A 27,847-nucleotide genomic window follows, 5' to 3' on the forward strand; every position below is an offset into this window, starting at 1 on the left:
GGCTGTAACCTGCAGACCTTCCAGGTGGTGTTCCTTCCCTCTCAGCATTCAGCTGCCCCAGGCTTTAAAAACCATTGTGTTTATCAGGCCGTAACATTTTACAGACTGCTCAGCCCTCTAGACAGACTTCCTGCTAAACAGCAACAATTGAAAACTTCTTGATCTTGACTGATCCTTTGTTCTGCTGTGTGGAAACCAGCCCGTATAAAGTGGTGATGCAGCTGCTCCCTTGAGGGAAGGAGACTTAAAATGCATCTGCACACTTCAGAGCCTGTGGGAGCAGTGCAAATTGGAAGTTTGGAATTAAGCACATCACGTATTATTATTATTATTATTATTATTATTATTATTATTATTATTATTATTATTTCGATTTCTATACCACCCTTCCAAAAATAGCTTAGGGCGGTTTACAAAGAGAAACAACAAATAAATAAGATGGCGCCCTGTCCCCAAAGGGCTCACATTCTAAAATGAAACATAAGATAGACACCAGCAACAGTCACGGGAAGTACTGTGCTGGGGGTGGATAGGGCAGTTACTCTCCCCCTGCTAAATAAAGAGAATCACCACGGTAAAAGGTGCCTCTTTGCCCAGTTAGCAGGGGTATCCCCTCAGTCACATCTGTGCTTGGAAGTCCTCGACTGGCTCCTTTCCAGGTGGATTTTCATAGTTAACAGTTGCTCTCTGCTGGAGAATAGGATCGAATTTGGTAGTAAATGTTGACATTGTACCCAGTCTCCAGAACATGCCTCTTGCACGGCTCCCATTCATTTCAGTGGACTTTGCACAGGAGATATTCCCTGTGGCACTGTGCCCAGTGTTGGTTAGATGTGCAAACTGAACAGTATTCCCATTCCTCCTCATTGTGCCTGTTGGTAGCAGGCTGTGTTATGGCTGTTTGTCTACACAGGTGTGTGCCATGTGCTTAGGGGATTGGTGTGCAAGTTCTGAGTGCAGTTCAGCAGAGAAGGTGGATATTGAGCCACTAAGTCTTGGTTAGAAAAAATGCAACTTGCTGCTTGTCCTGGAACAGCTCGTCTTTGAAAAGGAACCAGTAGTTTATCTTGTGCAGTTCATCTCTTTACAAAGGGCAAAGTATCTTCCAAGGAACTTGTTCTCTCTGCACTGAAAGAGCTGAGGTGCAGATTGGTTCTGGTCAAGACAAATGCCCAGCTTGCTGGTTGTATTGTGAGGGAGGGGCCGCTGGTCTGGTTAGCTGGTCTTTTAATCCCTGTCCGCTCCCTTCCCCAGGTTATTCTGGAGTGAGCGCAAAATAACCAAAGCTCGTGAGTGGTTTCATCGGACGGTGAAGATAGATTCTGATCTAGGAGATGCCTGGGCTTTTTTCTATAAATTTGAACTCCAGCATGGAACTGAGGTAACTTGAAGGAGGAGATTGCTAATTTAATGGGATCTGTTACCGTGACGTCACTTGGGAAGCTTTGCTAGCTGCAGGACCAGGGTAGTTTCTTCCTCACTTGCCCTATCCTGCTTCCTTGAAGCCCCTTTGAAGCTTCTGTACCCACAGTCTGGCTCTCTCCTGCGCTTGCTTGGGAAACAGCACCCTTCCCTAATAGCGCATTGAAGCATTCTTTCATTCCATCTGTCAGCAACTCTCCAGGATCTCCAGTGGAAGATCTGCTGCATGTGATCCTTTGATGGATTTAAAAAACCAACCAGCCAGGGATTTGATACATGCAAACCATGTGCTGTACCACTAAGTTGTAGGTCCTCCACAGTTTTTTTGGCAGAGAGCCGGCAGGATTCCAGGCAAGCAACATGTCACTGAGAGCAATAGAGAGAGAATTGATTCAGCAAGTGAGTGGACATTTTGCTGAGAGCAGTGCTGCTGTTGGGGAAAAAGTGAATTGGCCACCAGCCCCCTCACTGGATAAAGGTGTAAAGAAGAAATGGGTTGGAGAAAGAGAGAGAGTTTGGGAAGGAGCTTGTGCATCCCTTGGTTTCATTAGGGATGCTTCATGAACCAAAGAGTCAAGGTAGCTCCCCTCTCATTCCCTCTTCTCCCTGCAGGAGCAGCAGGAAGAGGTGAGGAAGCGCTGCGAAAATGCAGAGCCACGCCACGGAGAGCTGTGGTGCGAGGTCTCCAAGGACATCAGCAACTGGCAGAGGAAGATCGGGGAGATCCTGGTGCTGGTGGCAGCCAAAATCAAGAACACCTTCTAGAGCTTGGGCTGTGTTGAGCCACATCTTGGACCGTGTGACGGGGCCCAGCCTCTTCCCTTGGCACACATGTGTTGGGACTTTGTCTCCTCAAGTGGAAGCTCATGTGCAGGAATTTGGAAAGGAAAGGAGATGAGATTTCCTGTTCAGCTCTGCAACGGGGAGCCAAGCCTTCCCCTGGCACTTCTGTGTGTTGTGCTGGTAACAGCCGTGAGCAAAATAACCTCTGTGTGTGAGAGAGCTTTGCATACCATTATACAGCAGTCCTGAAGCAGGAAGGCTGGAGAGTTGAGTGGCAGGCCTTTTTCAAAACAAAACAAAACAAAACTGATGTCTGAGCCTCTGGTTTGCGTTTTCTGCAGGTTCCCTGTAAAGCTTTTGGCAGGTGAGCCCACCAGGGCCTTTTAATATTCATTTTAGCCATTCTGTCTTCTCAGCAAAGCCCTCCCGTTGCCATCTAATATCTCATGTTGTCTACAATGCCATCTGTTTCTACAGTTTAACCAGTCATGGGGTTCTTGGAGATCCCTCTGAAACTGGAGTTTGGCAAGAGTGCTGAGATGGTTCTGCTTCATGGGGAACATGGCCTGGGGATCTCTGTGGCTCCCCAGCTGTTGGTGAACTACAGCTCCCATCATCCCTATTCACAATGAATTTTGGCTGGAGATGATGGGAGCTGTAGTTCAACAAGAGATGGTGAGCCAGGGTTCCCTTCCCCCTGCTCTGTTGCAGAGCTGCAATTTTCAGGGTCCTCGTAGGAAGCCATGACGTTGAAACCAGCTTAGGGCTGCCTTGTAGACGTGGCCTGGCTTAGATAGAAGCCCCTCTGCTCAGTGACTTAAGGCAGCCGTCACTCAAAGAAACAAGATGTTGGGTGGCAGGAGAAAGAAGCTGACCATGTTGCTTGAAGTGAGATAGGCTCAGATGCAGGGCTTCTTATCCGAGTGGGTCCCCAGATGTTGGATTTCAGCTCTCATATGGACTTGAACTCCAGTGGCCTTTGGGGCTGAGAACAACGTCTGGAGACCCAAGTTTGAGAAGCCCTGGATTAAAGCTCTCTCCTCAGTGACTTGTGGTAGAACCTGGTCAAAATGTTTTGATGGAATTTGTTTACCTTTGGTCTACTTTGAAATTAAGAAACAGATTATTTTTAAAATGGGATGAGCGACTTGCTAGGAGAAAAATTTCTCAAAATATTGGTGTGGTATAAAAACAAAATTTAGAGGAAGTTGGTTTCATTGGAAGTCATAAGGGAAGAGAATAGTCACATGAAACCTTTTTCCGCACCAAGGAGAACCGGCTGCAGGTCACACATTCTTTGGGTTGGAGGCACAATTTGACAGGAGCTTCTGGGCAAGGCCCATTGAAATGAATGGGTGTTGCACAAGTGAACACACGTGTAGGCCTCCCATGCATTTGCTCTGACTTGCTCCCTTTGTGTGCCTCTGTCTTGGGTGACTTGTCTGTACAAATGGATTTTGAAAACAAGCATTCCCAGCTTGTCTCCTTGCTTTGAGAAGTCCCTCCCCTGCTTTTTACCCCTAGGTGAAACAAGACCACATCTCCCCCAACACCATTTATTGCCACGTGTCTTTGTATAGTAGGACGTAGTGGGATATTTCCATGTGTTTTCTGCATGGCCTCTGGGTTGGAAGAAGCGCTCTTAGCCACAATTGTACATAGTATGAAGCTGTAAAATACAATCTTTTTGGACCTGAGCTCTTCTGTGTGTTATGATTCTTACTTGGGGACTTCATGTAGCGAACTGAATTGGTATCTTCTGTGGAAATGATTGATCGGGCCAGTGGTGCAGGGACCTGATTCAGTCTGTGGGGGAGCCAGGAGCAGACACCCTCCTGTACGAGCTTGGGAAGCTGTTTGGTGTGCAGACAGAGCATTGCTCCATCTAGCCCAGGACTCTTGACTGGCTGCAGCTCTGAAGAGTGCTGGGCACAGCTACTCTCCCATCATCTGCTGCCTGCTCCTTTTGGCTGGATATACCAGGGATTTGAACCGGCAGCCTTGCAGGTGCCTCTTACCCCTGTAGCAGCTTCCCAGTGTTAAGTGGCTCTGGGCAGGCCTTTCTCTCCATCTGACTTCACAGGCGTGACTTGTGGGGCTAAAATGCTGATTTGCAGATGTCGTGGACAAATAGGCAGTGGTGCGAGAGTCGCTGCCTTGGCCGCCTCCTGCCACAGTGCCAGAAGCTGCCCTCTGAGTTGAGTCCAGCTCTGGCTGCTGCCGGCGTGTAAGCTCTGCTGGGGACAGGCAGGGGGAGCCAGAGGGAACTGCTGGCGGAGGGACAGAGGGACTGCCAGTTTGTTTTCCTCTTCACCCGCCAATTGTCTCTGTGCGACAGTTAGGAATCGCTGGCTGCTCAGAGAGGTCAGATGAGCTAAAAGAAAACAAAGGCTGATGGGGGGGAGGCAGCCAGCAGCACTTCATTTTCCTCCAGCTTTCTCTGGCTGCCCTCAGGGGAACTTCACAGTTCTTAGCAGTCGGAGCCTCTCTTAACACCTGCCTGCTCTTGATGGCAGGGATGCAGCCAGGCTCACTGGAGGAAAGGGGTGGGCAGAGAGAGGGTGGGAGTTGGCTGCCCTTCTGCTGCCCTTTGCCTCGCACAGATCAAGGCCCCCTCTTTCTCCTCCTAGTAAATCACAGTGAGCGATTTACAGAAGGTAGCACATTGCCCTGTGGACATCTGGCTGGCTTTTGGAAACTTCAGTGTACTAAAGTGTGCCGTCATGTCGATTTTTGACTCCTGGCGCCCACAGAGCCCTGTGGTTGTCCTTGGTAGGATACAGGAGGCGTTTACCACTGCCTCCTTCCACACAATATGAGACCTCCTATGTTTTCTTCGAGGGGTGACCAAGTTATCTCCCCCAACCGTTCATAGGTTTCTGTCATGGGACCTACATACCATACTAAAAGCATTGCAGTCTTCTCCGTTTGAACCACTGGCAGACATATCTTTAAAGTTATTGTGATTCAAATTGGCTTTCCTGGTGGCAATAACCTTCGCTAGACATGTCTCAGAGTTAAGGACACTCTCTGTTTCTAAATCTCTCTGCATCTTCCAGGAAGACTCAGTTCAGCTGATTCCAGACCCTTCCTTTCGGCCCAAAGTGGCTACACCATTTCACCAATCACAAGACATTTTTCTGCCTTCCTTTTGTCCTCATCCCGTTCATCCCAAGGAAAAACAATGGCATAAATTGGATGTTCGCCGCTGTCTCAAAAAATCTATTAAATGGACGACGGATTTTAGGACCACAAATAACTTATTTGTATCCTTTCATCCTAGTACCATGGGGTTGGCCGTGTCAGCTCCGACCATTGCACGTTGGATTAGAGCTTGTATAACGTCGGCTTACGAGGTCCAACATCTGCGGCCGCCTATCCAAGTTCTTGCTCATTCCACCCAAGCAGCGGCCACCTCAGCAGCATTCTCTACAGATGCTCCTATCCATGAGATTTGTAGGGCAGCTAACTGGAAATATCCTCCCACTTTTATGAGGCATTATAAAATTGACCTACATGCATCTTCTCAAGCGGCCTTTGGAAGGCGTGTTTTGCAGTGGGTGCTTCCCCAGGAATAGACAAGGATGTCCCTCCCTAGATGGGTCTTCGCTATGGTAGGTCCCAGAGGTGTCCTCGGTCCCAGCAACAGAGAATGGAGCGTTGGTTTCACTTACCGTGAAGGTGGCTGCTTCTTGCTGGGACCGAGGACACCTCGACCCAACCTCTTGAGGTCCTTGCCTGTTCCTGGTTGACCATCTGAGTTCTTGGTATTAGTGTTTTCATGGGGATTAAGCCTGGGTCTGTATTTTATCTTACTCTGTATAATTCGGTCTTGTTATGATCTGTTACTCTTCTGTATGGTATGTTAAAGTTAACGTTACAGGTGTGCCTTTCACACCTCGGACCGAAAGAAATGGGCGGGGTTATCCCCCTCAGCTTCAAGTAGGCCTAGCTTTCTATTTCTATCCAATCAACTGTCCTGCCTTGGAGCTTACGGGAAGGATAACCCAGAGGTGTCCTCGGTCCCAGCAACAGCAAGAAGCCTTCACGGTAAGTGAAACCAATGCTCCATTTCCCTGCTGCACCATTAGGTGGCTCTCAGTGTAGCAGTCCCCCAGGAATTTGTCACACAGGTGAGGAGAAGGTATCCACGTGTGCAGTGGTTGAAGCTGTAACACGCTGACCTTTCCTCTGGCAAGGCCTTGAGGCAACACAGCATAACCGGAAGCCGGGGTTCTCAAACTCTGGTCCCCAGATGATGTAGGACTACAACTCCTTTAATCCCTGCCCCTGGAGCCATTGTGGGGGATGATGGGAGTTGTAGTCCTACACCATCCAGGGAGCCAAGGGCGAGAGGCCCTGGCTTAAGCAATACCATACACATTGGAATGCATCCCTTGGCCAATTTGAGCTCTCCCTGTCTTTGGGAGGGGGAGGGTGTGGGGAATTGTCTCAGATTTAGGCTGTGTCAGGGCTCTTCCTGTTTATACAGTGCCAGTTTGGGGTGTACCAAAGCTGGGAACCACTTGAAAAGACTCTGAAGGACTACACAATAGGCAAGTGTGTGCAAAATTAGGGGTGAAAACCTTGTTTTCCTAGTGCTTATGGATGTGGAGAAAAGCCTGCAAATGTGTAGAGATGTTGGGTGAAACTTCCAGACGCCAGAGGCATGCAGGCTGCTTGTGTATTTACAGAGAGTCGAGGAGCTGGAATTGGAAGTGCCACGCCGAGTTCTTTGGGGCTTGTCTGAGTGCTTTTGAGTTTCTCTTCTTGGATCCCGTGGGGAGGACAGTTTTCATGCCAACGGTGGACTTTGGTGTGTGATTTGACTATCAAAACACGAGCCCCTCTTTCTGCTGTAACTTCATCTGAATTCTGCTTTAGGGAGGAGGGTTCTGTTTGCCTCTAGCCTCCTCTGCTGGTTGAAAGGGGGAAGTACACTCTCTAACTAGGATCTCTCTCTCATGTTGTGTCGCTTGCAAGAAGTAGGCTGCTGGTCTAGATGGACTAGAGTGCTTTCCAGATTACACACAACAGAGTCACTACTGTCAAGTGTGCTCCCGTACTGCCTGTGTTTCCACATCACAGTCCTCGTGCTGCCAGCAAGGTGCCGTTCACATTTCCGATGCCGCCTTTCCGATTTTCTCCTTCCATTTGGTTCTAGAACATGGCGTGTGGGTCGCAGATAAATAGCTGTGTGTTCCCGTGGCAGGAGGGTTGCGCAAGGTATTTACGTTTTCAAAACGATCCTGCCAAGCCAAAACATTTTACGGGAAAGCGCCCAGACAGTCTGATCCAAACGGGCTCTTCTTAGGCTGGGAGAGGAGAAGAGACTTGCAGGCTGGCCAGTGAGGAAGAAGGCCCAGGTTCTCGCAGCAGAACATCATCATGGAGGAGTAATCTTTTTCATTTCAGTCCAGTTATTTATTTATTTATTTATTTTTGCAATAGGAAATGAGGAAGGATAGCAAAATACTCTGCCGAACCACTGGGATTTTCCAGCTTGGTGGCTGGCAGCACTCCCAGGCCTTTAAACAGCTGCAGGATAGAGGCTATTTTTCTTGGCATGGCAATGCAGGGACAAGGGAAGCTTCACCAGCCAAACTTCTGCCTCCCTGCAGCATTAAGCACAAGAGCTTGGGCAGGAAAAAGATGGCAGCTGTATGTAGAACTTCCAAAGTGTGACATGTTACGGAACTGCTTTGTTAAGATTTTAAGTTGATTCTGTTGAAAATGCTGGAAAGAAATATTCCTACATGTGCTTTTGGGAAGGGTGGCCTCTCTCCCCTCCACCCTTTAAAACAGAGGCAAAAACAAACAGGTGATGCTTTCCCCATCATTATATCTTTGTGCTGTGCAAAGCATTGCTTGTTGGTTTCTGCCTCTTTCCATTGTCCTCTTTTAGGCTACGTTCCTCAAAGAATAAAGCTTATGCGACCACCCTATCTCTGTGTTCCCCTCCTAATAATGCTTGGATTTACAGTTGAATACAAAGCAAATTCACAGTTCATGGGAGGAGGAGTACTTATTTGCCAGTCTGCCATGTTGTTTCGAGACTGTAGCCACTCTTAAGCATAGACAAGGGTTCCTAATCCCAACCTGTGGTACTCCAGCTGTTGCTGAACTACAATGCCCATCACCCCCAGCTACAACTAGATGCCGTAGAAGGCAGCTTCCTAGGCTCTTCTCTAAGCATATCATGACTGTTGTCTCTAGGCCACAGAAGTACACTTCCTATCTGTCCCATGCATTGAACCTGTATCCAGGTTCACTTCTAAAATGAACACAGGTACAGTCATTCACACAAACACGTATGAGTGTGCAGACGTCTGTACACTCGTACAGCATGATGTCTGAATCTGGCATCTCTCCCTTAAAATCTTCCAGCTCTTAAATAAAGGGAGCTGTCTGTCTTTTTGCAGATTGGACACAAGGGGGCAGCAGCAAGCTGTATGACTCTTCTCGAAGGCGTCTTGCTTCTTCCTAGCCATTTATAGCTGCGTGTTCCATTTTGAATTGTTTGCACAAATAAAAGTACATTTTAACACCAAAAGCCTTCCTGCAGTCAGTAAAAAAACAGCCACCACTTCCATCTTCCTTTGATCACTGCCCTGGGGGCTGCAGACCCAGCAGCCCAGCCCAAGGTATGCTTGGCTGAATTGGGGATATATGCGTACCAGAATCCAGGTTCCAGTGGAAGTTGTTGTTGTTGTTGTGTTTGTTATTTATTTTACATTTATATCCCGCTCTTCCTCCAAGGAGCCCAGAGCGGTGTGCTACACACCTTGAAGTCATTTGGTCTGAGTGCTACTTCCCATTGAATTTGTTATGTGTTTGTTTTTGAGTGGATACAGCCTCTTAAGCGTGTGTGCACGCACCCATGCATGTATACACGTGCTGCTTTAAAGCAGGGGTTCGTTCCCAACCTTGGCACCCCAGATGTTTGACTACCAGTTCCATCATCCTTTGGCCATTGTGACTGAGGATGATGAGACTGGTAGTCCATTGGGAACCACTGCATTGATTGATCAGTTAGTCCCAGGCTTGGATATGGCCCCTTTTATTGTGTATTTTGAAGAACTGACTGAAAGATGCATGCGCATGTGAGCGCACACTCCCACACACACCCCTACTAGGGATGTGCATGGAACGATATTTTCATTCTGTTCTGAGCTTGGAACGGAAGGCAAATGCCCACAACGTTCTTGAAACCAACCTTCTGAGAACTATTTTGGACTCCAAAATGGTGCTTTTCTGGCCTCTGTGCATGTGCAGCAGCCATCTGTGTGGTGGTGCTGACCACACAAATGGCTGCATGTGCGCAGAGGCCAGAAAAGCGCCATTTTGGAGTCCAAAATGGTGCTCGGAGCATTCAAAAAGATCCGAATCGCAACGAAGTCATTCCATTCCGAGCTCAGAACAGGTCCTTCATTTGAAGGGCGTTCTGTTCCGAGCTTGGAATACTCGGAACAGCCTATTTCGGGCTGGAACATTAGGACCATGAAACGGTCTTCACATCCAGAACCCTTTCTCCTTCATACAAAAATCTAGCTTTAGCTGCTGGTTTTTTGTTCCTGTTATGCAAATATTAAAGGCAAAGGAGCTCAGGTAGGTAAGAAATCTGGCAACTCTAAAGAAAGCAGGAGTTCACAGCTGTATACACAAGGCAGGGTTCTCCTGGTGTTGCCACTTTACTTGCTCGCCCTGCTCTTCTGCCATCATGAGCAGCCTCACACACTCGCAAATGGTTGCAGGTGAAGTTTGCCCTAGGCCAGCAATTCAGTGATTGTAAAAGCTTCCCCTGCTCAGTGTAAAAAGCACAAGACCATGGTTAATTAAAACAAGATGGCAACCTTTCACTGGGGCTTTTAAATGCACACTTGTATTTGAAGCGAGACCCTCCCTCTTCCTCCATGTTCCCCAGTAATTCCTTGGCTGGGTTGCCAAAGCCCCACGGCTCTTCATAGGAAGAGACCTAACTTGACAAGGATCAATGCATCGCATGCTAGATAGATCCAGGAGCATGTGTTTCAGGCCACTTAGGAGAAAATCTCCAGTTCAGGCAGTTCTCCTTGGCTGCGATTTAAGTTAAACGGGTTTGCTTCTCCAGTGCGCGGTCCACAGGGCTTCACCACAGAGATCAAGGGCTGCTGTGTCTGCAGCACTGCCTAGAAGACTGAGGCCAGTAGCTGTGTTAATAATACTGGAAGTTCAGGCTGTGTGTGGGACTCTAGCCACTGACTACCTCTAGATTCAGAAGTGGCCAGAATTAGTCCACTTTCTCTGGGTCAAACCGGGTGATACATGGGAGATGCATGAACAAGCCCTAGGTGTGTGGTGGTGGGTTTTTGTTGTTGTTGTTGTTGTTGTTGTTGTTTAAAAAGCAAGAAACAGCCACAGGAATCTGCCAGTTCCAGCAGAGCAACAGTGGAGAAAGAAAGAGGTGGCTTCGTAACCCATTCCCTCCTACCATTTTCCAGCCCAAAAATTGCCCTGCAGGGGAAAAGGCACAAGAACCTTGAATCTTTACCTTATGCATGGGAAAGCAACTGGGGGGAAGGGACATTTTGAGTGGGAAATGAGCAGGGAGGGAAAGGGTTAAGCAACCCCTCTACCCTGGGATGTGGGGGGTGGGGGGGGCAGTCTGGAGTGTGGAGTTGGGGCTGTAACTTAGTGCTAGAGCCCCTGCTTTGCTTGCAGAAACTCCCAGGTCCCCTCCCTGGCAGCATCTCCAGGTTGGGCTGGGAAAGACTCCTCTGGAATCCTAGAGAGCTGCTGCCAGTCAGTGTAGACAAGACTGAGCTCGATGGGCCTTTGGTCTGACTCCGTATATGGCAGCTCCCTATGTCCTAAGTGGTAGAGCACCTGTTTTGTACGCCCTGCAGAAGGTCCCAGTTTCACTCCTTGGAGGTATTGCCAGGTTGGACAGGAAAAGACCCCTCAGCCTGGGACCTTGGAGATCTGCTGCCGGTCAGTGCAGGCGATAATGAGCAAGATGGGCCAAGAGTCGGAATCAGCAGAAGGCAGCTTCGTAGGTTCCTGCTGCTTTCCAGTTACAGCCTCTAAGGCTACTTTTCAGATCATCATCATCATCATCATCATCATCATCATCATCATCATCTATTTACACACAGTCTACCAGATGTTATTGACTGGATTTGGTACTTTCATTATCGGGCCCTTTCCAAGGGTCTAGGATAACTAAAGAAAAATTAAAGGTAGTGTCATAGTGTTTGTGCTGTCCAAATAGTGTGGCCTTCCGTAGCTGATGTGTTGTGATTTTATCGATGCCCAAGGTGTCGAGATGGTGTTCAAGTTCTTTTGGTACTACACCAAGGGCACCCACAACTATGGGCACCACTAGTGTTTTCTTTTTCCAGAGCCGCTCAATTTCAATCTGACGGTCCTTGTATTTCGTTATTTTCTCCAGCTGTTTTTCACCAACTCGTCTATCCCCTGGGATTGCAATAGTTTTATTTTATTTTATGATCAAATTGGGAGAGGGTTTGTGCATCTCCTCTGTTAGTACCTTGTTTGCCACTGCGAGGGTGGAGGGGCAGCCAGCATCAGAGAGACCACATTTTGAATGGCCGTGGAGGGACGGGTGAGGTCATGGAAACGGAAGGTGGAAGGAAGGAAAGGGGGAAGGAAAAGGCCGGAGGGAGGAGGGGGAGACCTGGAGGGGAGCCAAGAGGGCATCTGAGCAAAACAGCCGGAAAAAGGAAACTGGCCAGGAGGAGAGTCGTGCAAAAATAGCAGCCCAGGGAGGCTGAGGAGGAGATGAAGTGAAGTTTCCCTCCGTCCCGACCTTCAAGGCTGCAGCAAGCAGCACCTGGCCTCTCTCCGCCCTCCTCAGGGAAGCCTCTTTGCAACCAGCCAGGCTGGGAGGAGGAGGCTGTCGAAAGCAGCAGCAGCAGGACAAGTGCAGGAAAGGGAGACCAGGGAGGGACCGGGGTGGCCAGAGGCTCTTTCACTTAGGGAAAAAGATGGGATGGGAGACGTTGGTGACGTTATTAGGAGAGAAAATGTCTTCCACCTGTCTCACAAGGCGAGACGAAAATGAAATTGGAAATGAAATGATGGCCATGGAAAATGGAATGGAAAAGAACTGGCAGCAGGAGATTCAGGACTGATGAAAGGAAGGACTTTGTTGCTGTCTTTTGTGGAATCTGCTGCCAAAGGGTTGCCATATGCAAGCTTACCAAATCTAGGTGGCCCAATTTGCATATTATGCAAATTATGTGGCAACTAATTTGCATTTTATTCATGTATTTGGCAGATATGTATACTTTCCCCTCCTCCTCTGCCCTCCCAGGTGATTGGATCTAGAGTAAAGTCCAGGCAATCCAGGCAGTGCATTTGAAATCTGTGTAAATCTGGGTGAAATATAACACCCAGGTGGAGGAGCCAAAATCTGGGGGCTACCCTAAATTCTGGGGGACATGGCAACCCTAGGCGATGGCCACTAGTCTGATGGCTGTAAAAGGAGCTTCTACAAGTTCATGGAGGATGGTTGATCAATCAACAGCTAGTCATCATGATGGCATTGTGGAACTTCCAGGTCCAGTGGCAGTATACCCACAATAGGGAATGTTGGGGACAAATAGTTGAAGGCAAAGGACATCTGGATGAATGCTGCTGGAAAGCAAATTTCTGCCTTGGTAGGCTTTTGGGCAGAGCCAATCAGCCCTCTTATGTCCTTTTGCAGTTCTGGGTTCCTGTGTGTCATTTTGGGTAGATCAGAGTTCCCAATTGCTACAGGGCCCACTGCTGCTGCTACTACTACTATTTATATACTGCTCTTCAAATTTCTGAAAATGCTTTACATAGAAAAATAAGTGATAAATAAATACATAAGATGGTTCCCTGTCCCCTACTAAACATCATCTACTCTTGGGGGTCCCTGGATGTTGCTGGACTACAATTCCCATCACCCCTAGTCTTCAGCCATTGTGGCTGTGGATGCTGGGAATTGTAGTCCAACAACTTCCAAGGATTTGAGGCTGGGAATCCCTAGTTTGGGGCTGGTTAGGTTTGGGCCACAACACTGAGGGAAAAGATTACTCATCCCCTCCCCACATCGGACTCTCCCCACATCTCCTCTTTGAGATGATCAATTTATTGTTCATCCTGATGGCTTTGCTGGACTTCCAGGGTCAGTAGCAGTATACCACAGAATAACAAGAGGCTCCGAGGGGCCACCAGGGAGAGGGTGAACACGGGCCCACTCACCCCTAGCTACGCCCCTCCTGAGGGCATTTCCTATTTCCTGGCCCCTGCCCTTATTTTGTCCTTTTTTGCGCCTGCCCTTTGTTGACTTTTTGAGGATGCCTCATTTTGCTAGTGTGAGTTGAAGTGTATTTCGGCAGAGTTCAGTGCTGTGTCCAGCATCTCTCAAAGTTACACCTCCGTTCAGGGAATGCAGGCACCTTCTCTCTACTCTAGTACAGGAGTTCCCAACCTTAGGTCCCCAGAATTTCTTGGACTCCCATCATTCCCAGCCACAATGGCCAGAGGCTCATGTACCTAGGATGGCACCACTGTTGCCAGAACCTAAGGGGTATACTCGTGGGTCAGATGGGCCGTAACCCAGAATTTGCAGCCACAAGACCAGCTCTCCTCTCCTGGATTGCAGGTCTTGCTTTTTTGGTGAGTTTGTGCATCAGTTGATGGATAATCCCCTCTTCCAAGCAGGGCGACATATTGGATGGCCAATCAGTCCCCTGTGCCCTCCCACTTTGCAGACACCACCTCCCCTGGATTGTGCCGACTGCGGAGTGCTTCTCTGCTCAGAAAGCCCTCTTTTGGGAGCCGGCCACAGCGGGCCCATCTGCTGTTCGTTCCCTGGCTCCAGACAGACAAGAGGAATTCCGTTCAGGATGGGACATGGGACAGGATGGGACCGGCAAGCAGGGCCAGGCAGGCAGGTGTGTGAGCGACAGAACAGAGGAAAGGCAGAGAGAACCCCTTGGGCCATGCCTAAAAAGAAGAAAAAGAAAGTGTTTGAAGCAGGGCTGATTGTCTGCGGCCTGAAAACAGCTGCCCACTGCCTCCCCCAATTCCACGTTCTTTCTAGGCAATGGTCAGTTGAACCCTTGACTGTGGAACTCGAGCTCCATGTAGGTGTTGGTCTCTTGACTGGTTTATTCCATAGAGTTATATGCACCTCCCGGCAGGGCTCTTAATGCAGGCCTGCAGCAGGTTTCTCCCAGGCCAGGGGTTCCCAGCCAGATGTTGCTAAACGACAACTCCCATCACAGCCAGCTACAATCGATTGTAGCTGTAGTTCAGCCAGATTTGGAGTACCCCTGGCTGGGAACCCCTATCTTAAGCCAAGGGCAGGGAGGCTGGGCAGGGAACAGTTGGGCCAAAGCAGGTGTATTCTGGGAGGCCCATGATTGGAAAAGCTGGCATCCTTTTCTCTTCCCCAAACCAGGGGCCCAAATCTTGACCAGAGCTGTGGCAAGGGGGAAGGCAGGTAATCCTCTGCGGCCACGTTGAGTCCCCAACTTAAATTGCCCCCTATTACAATTAGCTAAATTTTCTCCCCTGTGGCTAACAACAGCTCCAGCTGGCCATTGGAATCAGGGCCACAGTGTGGAGGGAAAGGCCCCACAGCAGACTGCCTCCCCGTAATCCACAGCCCTGATCCAAAGAGACGTGAGTTTTGTGCAGTATAGAAAATTGTTAGACAGATAGACAGATGGATTGGATTGGATTGATAATTTAAGTAATCAAGTAATTAAGTAGTTCAATAATTAATTAATTAATCAATTGATTACTTGTACCTTAATCTACCCCTTCCCATCGCTGCTTTTGAAAATGAAAATGATATCAGGAAATCCAATCACTTACAGCATTTTCTAAAAGCCAGCTGGAAGAACAAAGCTTCCAGTGAAAAAAGCAAAGAGCAAAGGAGCCAAGCAGATCCCAAATGGGTGGAAGTTCCATAATATGGGGGCCACCACAGAGAAGGCCCTCTCCCACAGGACTGTAAGCCTGGTCTCAGTGGGTAACAGAACAAGCAGGCAGACCTCTTTGAAAGCTCTTGTCATGTGGGTAGATTCATGTAGTCCGACAATATATAAACAGTTTCAGCAGATTAATCCCTCTGTTTCACCCCATGGGGCCCCACTTTTTAAAACATCAAGCAGTTGCCTGCCACCTTGGAGAAGCCGCTGCCAGTCTGTATAGACAATATTGAGCTAGATGGACCAAGGGTCTGACTCAGTATAGGGCAGCTCCCTATGTTCCTTTTTACAGGAGCTGCTCCTCACTAGCATGACCAGGGAGGAGAGCTGGTCTTGTGGTAGTGAACATAATTGGCTAAGCAGAGACCACCTTGGTTTGCATTTGGATGGGAGACTAAATGTGAGTGCTGTATGAGGTTCCCCTTCAGGGATAGGGCCGTAGCTTAGTGGAAGAGCGTCTGCTTTGCATGCAGAAGGTCCCAGGTTCAATCCCGGGCAGCATCTCCAGGTAGGGCTGGGAGAGACTCCTGCCTGCAACCTTGGAGAAGCCTCTGCCAGTCTGTGTAGGCAATACTGAGCTAGATGGCCCAAGGGCCTGACTCAGTATGAGGCAGCTTCCTATGCCACACAAAGCTCTGTGTGGCATAGGTACTCTGTGGGCTTAAGGAAGACCCCTCTTTCCTTGGCCACGACAAGATTTCTCCTTCCTGCTCTGAGAGGAGACAGATTATTTTCCCAGCGTAGGATGTTCTTTTGAGGGGAGGAGGCCTCTGCCCTGGTGTTCCTTTGTCAGCATCCGAGCCATATTTTATTCTGGCAAGTGGCAAAACAAACACAGGCCTCTCGAGAGTCTGTTTGTGATTATATGCCACAACGGCCTCGCCCTGGGGCCTTCGCTTGCACGTGGCATGATGCCAAGCAGGGGGACGCCGTGGCGAAACCAGCCTTCCAGAAGCCTTTCTCCTCCCGGCGTGGCTTCTGGAAGCAGAACCAGCCTCCCGGGTCTCCTGCAGAGAGGGCGCCGAGGTGGCGTTGGACCAGTCCCTGGAGAACCTCCCAAGCTGTGGGAAAAGTCCCCTCCCCGCCACTGGCGTCATCTCTGCGGCAGCCAGAGGGAGAACATGCGGACGGGGAGCTGGAGCCGGGCGGAGCTGAAGCCATTCTGCAGGGCCCATGGCAGGGCAGAGCAGACCGGGCAGGAGTCCTCGGCACTTCCAGCTGGAAGGATCCAGCGGCAGGTGATGGGCCTGTGGCCCCCGAGAGATGGTGCCAGTCCCGGCTGGGAAAGACCCCAGAGGACTTCATCCCCACCATGACCACACTCCCCTCCCTGCCCCCTAAATCTCCTTTGCAAGGGAAAGCAAAGCAAAGAGGGGCCACCACTTTCTGGTAAGCAAACAAGGAGCTCACAGTAGGCTGGTGAGCCAGCAGGTGGCTTCCATGGTGGAGAGCAGAGCAGCATGCTCCGAGGGTTGCCAACTGTCCCTCATTATGCAGGCTGTCCCTCATTTCAGGGATGAAATGTTGGCCCTTATAGGGGCTGTATTCGTCCCTCATTTATTCAGTAGATTCAGTGACATATAGGTCAATGATACTCCGCCTCTTGATTACCACTGCATACACCTCCCAGACCCTCATTCTGGAACTTGTGCCCCTCATTCTGGCAATGAAACGCTGGCAACCCTCATGCTCCTCTACCCAACGGTGGCTTGTCCTAACAAGCCACGGGGGCGTCAAACGAGGGGCAGCTGCCTCCTGCTTTCTGGCAGCCCAATGGCGCCCGTTTCTCCCATCCTGCCCCACCTCTGCATTAATTACAGCTGTTTTGCCTGCATCCTGGCCACTCATCAGGTAGGGCTGTGTGGGATTACAGCTCTACCTGATGAGTGGCCGGCCTGCAGGCAGCATAGCTCTCGCTAATGCGGAGGCAGAGTGGGATGGGAGAAACGGGCACAAGGGGACTGCCGGAAACAGCTGCGCCTCGTTGGACACACACCCCGCCTCACCGGCCCGTTAGGACAAGCCTTTTCCAGCAGGACGTTTCTGAAACATGAACTTGAAAATAGACGTTTCACTGCAAACGAGAAAGCACATTTTTAAAAAATCTTTAGTGACTTTAAAAAAAACTGCCACATGTCTCTTGCTCCCTGCACCAGCACCCATCTTTTCGCCCAAGCTTTCTCAGCTTCCTAAATTTTTAGGTTTTAATTTCTGGTTTATTTTTCAATTGTTAAATATTTTTTTAGTCTTTGTATATGTTTTTAACTTGTTTTATGCTACTGTTAACCGCCCAGAGATGAAAATTTAGGGCGGTGTACAAATTAGATAGATAGATAGATAATATTTTCAGAGCTGAAAGTGGGTCAGTGGGTGCTAGATGCGGCATGAGCCCCGCTCCCCAAATAATGCAGGCTTTGCTTTGGGCAGCAGAGCCAAAGCCCCAGGCAGGTCCCAGGCCTGAACTATAAACACCGAAAGCCAGGGTTTCCAACTTTGGGTCCCCAGATGTCGTTGGCCTTTGGCCATTGTGGCTGGGGATAATGGGAGTTGTAGTCCAGTCAGCAATATTTGGGGATGCATGGTGGGAAGAACCCCTGATCTCAAGAGCAGTTAAAGAAAAAAGGCGACAATAAATTCACAGTTCTGTTGCCAGAAAGCACAAGATGTTCCTTGCAGGCACGAGGTCAAACTAGGAACATAGGAAGCTGCCATATACTGAGTCAGACCACTGGTCCATCTAGCTCAGTATTGTCTACACAGACTGGCAGAGGCTTCTCCAAGGTTGCAGACAGGAAGCTCTATCTGGAGATGCTGCCAGGGAAGGAATCTGGGACCTTCCACATGCAAGCAGGCAAATGCTCTTCCAGAGTGGCCTCTAAGGGGAATATTTTACAGTGCTCACGCATGCAGTCTCCCATTCAAATGCAAACCAGGGCAGGCCCTGCTTAGCAAAGGGGACAATTCATGCTTGCTTCCACAAGACCATCACCTTAAGTGGTGCAGCCAGGAAATGCTTGACTAACAAGCAGAAGGTTGCCAGTTCGAATCCCTGCGGGTACTATATCAGGCAGCAGCGACATAGGAAAATGGTGAAAGGCATCCGCTCATACTGTGTGGGAGGAGGCAATGGGAAACCCCTCCTGTATTCTACCAAAGAAAAGCACAGAGCTCGAAATTGACTTGACGGCACACTTTATCTTACCTTATCACAAGACCAACTCTCTTTCTAAAGGCAAAATTTTGTGGAGGGCTGTAGCTCAGCGGCAGACTCAGCACCTGCTTTGCATGCAGAAACCCCAGGTTCCGTACCTGTCATATTCAGTTAAAAGGACCAGGTGGCAGCTGATAGGAAAGGATCAATGTCTGAGAGTTGCTGCCAATCAGAGCAGACAAGGCTAGGCTAAATGGACCAATGGTCTGACTCAGTATAGAGCAGCTTAATGAACAATATCGGGAGGAAAGATATTGCCAAAGTCATCAGAACATGTACAATTTATTGCCAATGTAGAAATGATGTATGTTAGTTTGTGAATACTGTATCCAATAAAACTTGTATCACAATATAGAATCAAAACTGCAAATGCAGATCACGATGAAACAAGAGATATACAACAGCAGAGGTTCTTCTATTTGATTAGCTGTGCTAGTCAAATGTAATGAAACACTTGTCAAGAAACAGATAGCACTCAGAGACTAACTGAAAAGATTGTAAGTTTGTTTATTATTTTAAGATGGTGGACTGCTTTATGAATGCTTTCATTGGTGAGTGCTTTAATATGCAGAATTGTAATAGCAGGGAAGTGAGAATGTCTGTCCTTAAAAAGATCTACTCTGGAAATCATATGGACTGAAAAATAGCAGAACAGTAATTTATTAAGTATTTATCGTATTTATATACCACCCCATTAAAATCTTTGGGCAGTTTACAATTAAAACTTAAATTTAATTAAAATTCATTACTACTACTACTACTACTACTACTACTGATATTTATATACCACTTTTCAACAAAAAGTTCCCAAAGTGGTTTACATAGACAGTGGCGGGTTAACAGAGAGGCAGAGGAGGCATTTGCCTACGGCGGCCAAATTTGAGGAGTGGCAAATTTTGCATTCCTCAAATGTTGCCGCCCCTCTCTGGGGGTAGCAGGGGCGACGTTAAGAATGGTAAAATTGGGAACCCTCCCCTCCTAACCTCCCCCCATGCTCCCCGCAGCCAACACCATGCCCCATCCTGTTTTTAGAGAGCAAAAGGGGGAACTTTCCCCTCACCCCTCTCCCCGCAGCCACTGCGACCACCACCACGCCCCTTCCCGTCAGGCAGCAGCGTCTTTTTTAAGAAGATGAAAGGGCGGCAAAAGCCTTTTCGTCCATGGGCGGCAAAAAAGCGTAATCCACCCCCGTACATAGATATAAATAAATAAAATGGCTCCCTGTCCCCCAAAGGGCTTCCAATCTAAAAAAAGAAACAGAAGATAGGCAACAACCACTGGAGGAATGCTGTGCTTGCTGGGGCTGGATAGGGCCGCTTGCTCTCCCTGTGCTAAATAAAAAGGTGCCTCTTTGTTCAGTTAGCTTGGTTAGCTCAGTTAGCTTTCAAAATTAGAAAGTTTGACTGTGTTGCTTAAGGACCAAAGAGACTATGGTTTTCTGTCACACCATAAGGATCGTACTTGTTATATATCAACTCCTGTCCCTTTAAGAATCTTAGAATCTATCCATGCTCTGCTTTCAATGGCCCATTTTACTGTGTTTCTCCAGTACTAACCCACCATTATTATTATTTTATTATTTATATTTTATATCCCGCTCTTCCTCCAAAGAGCCCAGAGCAATGTACTACATACTTCAGTTTCTCCTCACAACAACCCTGTGAAGTAGGTTAGGCTGAGAGAGAAGTGACTGGCCCAGAGTCACCCAGCTAGTTTCATGGCTGAGTGGGGATTTGAACTTGGGTCTCCCCAGGTCCTAGTCCAGCACCACTACACCACGTTGGCTATTGATGAAACTGGTTGTCATCCATGAAAGATGGCATTGAACCATCTTATGATCTTTTTAGGTAGTCTCTGAGTGCTTCTTTTCAAGATTATATGACAGCTTCATATATTCAAACGTTCTGTAATTGTGGGGTAGCCACTGGCTGACATCCAGAACAGAAGCTGCCTCATTGCAAGGAGAGGCTGCTTTTAACTCAACCAGAGCAGCAGAATGCCCAGTGGGGTGGGCGGGCAGAGTGGGGATGGGGAGAAGCAATTTCTGCTGATCTCCCCTGCCTCCATAAGTACTCTTTGCCTTCCAAATATATGTCCCTGATGGTTGTGCAACTCACAGGGACAAATTTCTGGAAGGCAAGGAGCACTTATGGAGAGAGGGGGATATCAGAGAAATCTGCTTCCCCCCTCCCATTATGTTCTGCTGCTCAAGAAGACCCCGCCTGTGGGGATGCAGCGTCTGCAGAATTTTGCTCTGGATTGGGGTGTGGCCCCTCCTTATGCATTTAAGGCGTCCCCCTCCCACTCATCTTATTGAACTCCCCCAAAACATATTTTCTCCTCCCCAAAGTATCTTCCTCTCTCCCTCCCACCACTCCAAAGGTAAGTGAGGAGCTGCTCCCCACACGTTCCCCGTCTGAACCCCCCAGTTCCAGATGTCAGCCTGTAATCCTCTTGCACCAAGAGCTGGCTTTTAGAGACTGCCATGGAAGCTATTTCTGCTCACACCCTCAAATGAGAGTACCGTGTGAACCACTTTGAGAACTTGGGTTGAAAGTGGTATATAAATCTGTGTTTATATAAAAGTGGTATATAAAAAGTGGTGTATACGTCTGTGGTATATACATCTGTGCCGTATAGTGTATTTTGCTCCATTTGTCAAGTTCTTTGATTCCCTATAATCTAACCCAGGGCTGCACAATTTGGCCCCTCCAGCAGTTTTTGAACGGCAAAATCCCCATAATCCCCAGCCACAGAGGCCAGTAGTAGTTAGGGATGTGGGGAGTTGTAGGCCAACCTCTGCAGGAGGGCCAAAAGTTGATGCAGAAACACAAGATAGACACCAGGAGCAGCCACTGAAGGGGTGGGTGCTGTGCTGGGGGTAGATAGGCCAGTTGCTACCCACAGGGATGGGGCTTGGGTCAAATTCTCACCTGCCCTGGAGGAGGAATGGGATGTGCTGTTTACAACATTTGCGTTCCTGACAGCGGAGTAGGCTACCATGATGCTTCGCCAGCCTAGTGATGCACGCATGCCAGTTGTGCAGATGCAACATTTGTGCAATTGATGCCGCTCAAGAGTAAGCCCGTTGCGAACAATGGACTTGCTCTCACGTAAAATCATTTGTGCAAATGTTGCATTTGCTCAACTGGTCTGCATGCAGAATCGCTAGGCTGATGGACCATTGCACAGTATGGCAGCCACTGAATTCTGCTAGATCACCGAGAGAGGTGCTGCTGCATTTCTTCTTTGCCTGCACCAGCAGAGAAACTGGTCAAACACTGTCCTTCAGTGGCAGGTGGGTGTCCCCGCAAGACTGATCCATGCTCAAGATCTCTGTTGGCGCCTGGATCTTAAAGTAAAGAGCATCATCAAAGCAGAGTTCATCAGGTGGCTGGGCTAAAAAGGGCAGCTTCAAAACCAACCCTGTGAGGCAGCCCCCTGCCAGGGACATGATGAAGGAGACACCAAGCGCTGCACCCTGATAGAGAGCCTGCTCCGAGGTGCTCCTTGCCAGGTGCTCCCCCGCCGAGATGGTCTCTAGGGTGGCGTTTCCCAGAGGTGGAGCCCGGGCAGGGAACACTTGGTGAAGCTGGAGTCCGTAGGCCTCGTCGGGGACTAACAAGATGGCCGCAATGCTGCCTACTGCACCAGCGATGCCTGGCAGGCCGTGGAGGTTGTGGATGCCACATTGGTCCTGGATGTGGAGCCGGTTGGCCAAGAATGGCGTCAGGTATTTGAAGCCAAGGATGCAGATCAGAGAGGAGACGATGCCCAAGATGAATGCTCCAGAGGGAGTAAGGATCATGTCTGCCACGGCGCCAATGGCCACACCTCCGGCCAACGTGGCATTCTGCAGGTGGCTCAAACTGAGCTTGCCCTTCTTCTCCAGGAGGCTAGAGGTAGCAAAGGAGGTCAAAGCACTGCCACTGAGGGTAATCCACGTGTGGAGAACTGCCCTATGCTGGGCGTCCCCTGGGTGGGCCAGAGCAGCCACAAAACTGGGCCAGAAGACCCAGAGGAACATGGTCCCTAGCAAGGAGAGCAGATCAGAGGCATAAGAGGGTGCCTCCTTGGGGTGTCCCAGCCTCAGGCCTGGCCGGTAGAGGGCGATGGAGACGCCCAGCCCGAAATAGCAAGCGAAGATATGAAGCGTGATGCTTCCTCCCACATCCACAGCCTGGAAGTAGCTCAAGATGATCCACTCACAGGCCACATAGAGAGGAATCTCACACAGGGCCATGAGAAGAAGCTGAAGGGCGCTCGTCCGACCCAGGACGGCCCCTGCGGAGATCATGACGGTCACAGCTGCGAATTCGGCGGTGAGGATGTTGTAGAGGCCGATGGAGACTTTCCCTTGGTGGTAGTGGTGCACGAATCCTTGCACAAGCAAGGCCCACTGGGTGGAGAAGTTGGCCATCAGGAAGTTGTAGGCCACAGCGCTGAGCCCGTAGCCCTTCATGAAAGCCAGCAGAAGGCCCAGCCCGACCAACAGCATCAGCTGTATGTCCTGGAAGAGCGAGAAGAAGGCGTAGAGCTGGTTGGCCCCTGGGCTGGCATGGGTGGGCTGGGAGGCAGGGTCTGTGTGCTCGTCGTATCTGACAAAGAGGACAAAGAACAGCACCAGAATTCCCTGGAAGAGGAAAAGCAGGACAGGCAAGCGGCAGCGGAGGCTGGTTGAGAACACCATGGACATTGTCCACCAGGATAGGCCGAGGGGATCCTGCACAGAACAAGAAAGAAGAAAACCACAACCTTGGCCAATGCACAGGCAAGCTCTGTGCCCCCAGAGGCCATTCAAAGACCTCTTCTGCCTTGCTGTTGGCTTAGGGCCTTCCCAGACAATAGGGCTGTTCACACAATATCCGAAACAGCTGCATAGGCACACTGCACTAAAACCAGATTAGGGTAGTTCACACAATCAGTACCTGAGTAGGTGGTGACACGTGGGTGCTCTGTTTACCAACTGTGTGTGGATAAAAAGCAAAGTGTGTGTGTGTGTGTGTGTGTGTGTGTGTGTGTGTGTGTGTGTGGAGTGATTGTCTGCTAAGTGGCAGCTGGGCAGAGGGGGGCTCCATCCTACCCAACAGCTGTCCTCCAGCTCTTTAATGAGGTAGCAGGGAAAGCACCCACCCCCAGCTGCCATGTAGCAGACAATCACTTCCCCCCTGACCTTGGTTTTTTAATTATTGTTTACCTAATGGCACAGAGGAGAAATGACTTGAATAGCAAGCCAGAGGCTGCTGGTTTGAATCCCCGCTGGTATCTTTCCCAGACTATGGGAAACACCTATATTGGGCAGCAGCAATATAGGAAGATGCTGAAAGGCATCATCTCACACTGCGTGGGAGGAGGCAATGGTAAACCCCTCCTGTATTCTACCAAAGAAAACCACAGGGCTCTGTGGACGCCAGGAGTCGACACCGACTCGAGGGCACAACTTTACTTTAAACCTAGGTGGCCAGATTTGGCTTTAAAAAGGCCAAATTCTGGCTTACGGCCCATTTGACCCACGAGTATACCCCTTAGGTTCTGGCAACTCTGCTTTAAACAAGAAAGTGCCCATCTCCCAAACTTGGGGAGGATGCATCTCCTCCTCAAGTGCCAGTCGTAGGACCTGCCCTAATCTGTTTTTAGTGCAATATGTCTCTGCAGTTGTTAATAGATGGCACTCAGCTTAGTCACAGAGTTGAGGGCCTCTCCCTGTATCAGCACACAGGTGCTAGCTGTGGTCAGGTCACCAAGGCCTGCTGCTTCATGTGCCTTTGTTGCGAGAGGTTAGAAGAACACAGAGAGTGAGGAACATAGGAAGCTGCCTCCTACCGAGTCAGACCCTTGGTCCATTTAGCACAGTGTTGTCTACACTGACTGGCAGCGGCTTCTCCAAGGTTGCAAGCAGGAGTCTCTCCCAGTCCTTTCAGGAGATGCCAGGGAGGGAACTTGGAACCTTCTGCATGCAAGCAGGCAGGCGCACTTCCCAGAGTGGCCCCATCCCCTAAGGGGAAGATCTTCCTGTGCTCACATGTAGTCTCCCATTCAGATTCAAACCAGGGCAGACCCTGCTTAGCAAAGGGGACAATTCAGGCTTGCTACCACAAGACCAGCTCCCCTCCTCAAGAAGCAGGGCATTTGTGGCAGCAAACCACCTGCTTCTCTGCCTTGGAGCAATCTGCCTTTAGATATGGGTGAGGAGGAATCCATCTCTGTTCTCTGTAAGAACTCTACAAACATGAGGGTTTTTTTAAACCTAAACAAAATAGGCAGACCTCGGGTCGACTGAGCTGCTTCTACCTGAGGCTCTTTTTTATCATTAGTATTTGCTGTTCTATTACCTCCCGCCCCCCCCCTCCCATTCTGCAGTTTTAAAACTGTGCATGCCGTTTCCAGAGTTGAAAAAGCAGCCTGTAAAAACCAGGAGTGAAAGACCGTCTGTGTGCTGTCCAGATAGCTTGCTTCAAGACAGCCCTTCCATTGGGGCGAAATCCAGATTGAGTGGCTGTAACAAATACTGATATGTGAAGCACCTGGAATGTTCAACAGGCACTTTTTGGAATGAGGATGGGATAAACCTTCACGTTGAAATGCAAACCAGGGTGTAAGCAGCAGCTATTAGGACGCAATACCATTTTACAAAAACCTGTAAAATGCGGCATGACACCCACCCCCTCCCGCCCCCCTATTCCACCTCAAGGTTCCATTACTGGACTGAGGTGCTTGTGCTATAGGGCTGGGTGGTGAGCAGGGGTGGGGGGGAGCAGTTTTTAAAAGCCATTTCACAAGGCCCTGCGAGAAAAACCAGTCTGCTGCCTTCTGCATCCGGCGCCCTGGGCTGAACTCTGCTCTTAAGGCCTTGTTGCCGCTGACCTTTCCTCAGGGGCATTAAACATTAACCAGAGACAGAATCGAACGCATTGAGAAGCTAGACTTCTGTTTGTGCAACCCCTACAGCCTGTGGATTTCCCAGCCAGATTGTGTGCACGCAAGCTACAATGGCACATCAGCTCCCCCACAATCACTATGGGGCGCATGGCTACGCCCTTGCATAATGTGCCAACGTTCATGGTCCCTCAGATTCCCTCTCCCTGGGATCTAGTGTCAGGCTGACCACACCCAGAGTCTCAAACTGTGGCCCGCCTGCGAATGATGGCCTACAACTCCCATCTTCCCTGACTACTGGCCATTGTGACTGGGGGTTATTTGTAGGCCAACATCAACTGCAGGGCCACAGTTTGAAGCCCCTGATCGATACCCTCTGGGGCAGTCATGGACAGTCGTTGCGAATCCAGAAGTGAAGGTGCTCTCCAGTGTCTCCATGACAGCCCCCATGGCCGTGGCCACCCCCAACAGCCAGAGGTGCTGGTGCTCCTCCGTCCCTGTGCACCTCGCCTCCACAACCCCCATGCTCTGGAGACCAGAGGTCTGACTCACTGACCCACATATATGTTTTCTGAGGGCTGCAAATCCTATCAGCAGCACTGTGTGCTGCTGAGAACTTGGTGTCCCTGAATGATCAAGAGCTTTGTCCCTCCCTTCTGCCGCCAGACAGATGTGGCATCCTGTTAGCACCACTGGCACCACATGCCTGAGCTCAGGAAAGCCCAACAGGAACTCAGGAATTCTTGGACCTGTTGTCTGGAGAAAACACGGCCCCCTTGATTCCCCCTGTTTCCCAAGCTGCACGTCCTAGAACTTCCTGCTCCGGAGGGGAGTCTGAGCCAGCAACTTCCTCTTGGGAAAGTAACTAGTTCAGTTCTAGCACTGGTTCTAAGTTGCTCCAGCAAAACTTATAAGATCTTATCAGAGCTAGAGGCATGCCATACAGATGGAGGGATCGTGAGGAATACATTTGCACGGACATTCTCAAACATGAGCTGAAGTTGAGGCTCGGTTCCTTGTGGTAGTGCATTTGCAGTGCAGGCCAGGCCCCCCACCCCAGGAAGGAGAGCTGGTCTTGTGGTAGCAGACATGAACTGTCCCCTTTGCTAAGCAGGGTCCAGCTTGGTTTCCATTTGGAGGGGAGACTGCATAGGAAGCGGCCATATACTGAGTCAGACCCTTGGTCCATCCAGCTCAGTATTGTCTCCACAGACTGGCAGCTGCTTCTCCAAGGTTGCAGGCAGGGGTGTGGTTATCCTCTGCATCTGACGTCAGATGCAGGGGGCGGGCTACGCCCCTGGTCAATGAATCATGAGTCAGTTCCTGAGGGATAGACATGACACCTTGGGTAATTGTGGCCTCTCGGGGCAATATATACAATCGTTAAATTATGATCAGGCAAAAAACCCCAAATCATTACACAGAGGGTAAGAGACATAGAAAAGCAGAGTGACCTTAGCCTGATTTCTTCTAGATATAATTATCTTGGCTTCCCAATTACCCAAGGCCAGCTGCATACCTTTTACACTTGCCTACACTCAGGCTGAGGAGGGTCTTTTCTCAAGCCCGTTTTAATGTCCTCTCTTCAGCTGTTTTGGAGGGCAGATTTTGAGGGACCCCCTTGGAGGAACGTTTGTGCCCATATGGAGCTGCTGAGGTGGAAACATTAGCACATATTTTGTTCAACTGTCCTTTTTATGATATAACCCATTCTATTCAGATCGATCCCTATCAAAAGAAACACTTGGATTGGTCTGAGGAACATGTTATTGTTTATTTTTTAGAAGATAAGCATGAAGAAGTCACCCATATGATTGCTTGTTTTTGTTCGGAGGCATGGAAAATAAGGTGTCTGCTAACTGGTTTTTAAATTTTTACTTCTGTTATTGTATTGTTTTATGCTGTAGTGCTTATTTGGTCACTGACCATAATGATTCTGAATCTGATTCAGTTCAATGGGCTTCCTTTTAAGTAAGTGACTGTTCTCTCTCCCTGCCCTTTGCCTTGTAGTATTTATTATTTATTTATTTAACTTATTTGTATACTGCCCAAAACGCAAGTCTCTGGGCAGTTTACAACAAAACAATAAAAACAACAAATTAAAACATAGCAACAATTTAAAATTTAAAACAATGTTAAAACTATTAAAAATCATCAATCAATTAAAACAGTATCTCATTAAAAGCTTGGGTGAACAAATGTGTCTTGACTGCCTTTTTAAAAGTTGTAAGAGATGGGGAAGCTCTTAAGCAAGTGGGATTTCACAGAAGTAAATGATTTAGTTCAATGGGCTTCCTCTTCAGTAAAAAGTGCACGCAAAAAGGTTGGATTCAGAAAGCTGCTCAGCTGCACTAGTATGAGTCTCTGGCCAAAGCAGCAAATTAAAAGGGGAATGCGCAAAAGAACCCTGGTGGAAAAATAATAATAAAACCCCTCCGATCTCCTCCCTCCCCTTCTGTGTTGAGAAGCTCCAGTTATATTGGAAGCAAGTGGAGGAGGAGGGAGGTGTGGGGTGCCAAGATTTCTCCCTGCCTGTTTCTCTCCCCAAGGCAAAGGGGACGGAGGAAGCAAGGGTAGGGAGAGA

At 49.1% G+C, this 27,847-nt stretch overlaps 2 protein-coding genes across 3 annotated transcripts in view; one reads left to right on the plus strand and one right to left on the minus strand.

Moving 5' to 3' along the window:
* The window catches only part of PRPF6 (pre-mRNA processing factor 6), a 48,824-nt gene extending 44,922 nt beyond the window's left edge, over positions 1-3,902 (plus strand). Inside the window, exons 20-22 of one of the 2 annotated variants that reach the window (XR_008306231.1) lie at positions 1,255-1,381; positions 2,035-2,801; positions 2,867-3,902. Coding sequence is in view for 1 of the 2 variants with exons in the window: in XM_053246335.1 (XP_053102310.1) it covers positions 1,255-1,381; positions 2,035-2,187 (280 nt within the window). In the remaining variant the exon portion in view is untranslated. Of the gene's footprint in view, positions 1-1,254; positions 1,382-2,034 lie in introns of both variants that reach the window. The other variant, XM_053246335.1, reaches the window with a different exon arrangement.
* Positions 3,903-20,394: 16,492 nt separating this feature from the next.
* On the minus strand, positions 20,395-23,083 carry LOC128324171 (ammonium transporter Rh type A-like). The gene has a single exon (XM_053248388.1). The coding sequence runs from the start codon at positions 23,081-23,083 to the stop codon at positions 21,662-21,664; it is 1,422 nt and encodes a 473-aa protein (XP_053104363.1). The 3' UTR covers positions 20,395-21,661.
* Positions 23,084-27,847: the final 4,764 nt, after the last annotated feature.

Source organism: Hemicordylus capensis, chromosome 4, assembly GCF_027244095.1.
Source record: "Hemicordylus capensis ecotype Gifberg chromosome 4, rHemCap1.1.pri, whole genome shotgun sequence".
Classification (NCBI taxonomy): Eukaryota; Metazoa; Chordata; class Lepidosauria; order Squamata; family Cordylidae; genus Hemicordylus; species Hemicordylus capensis.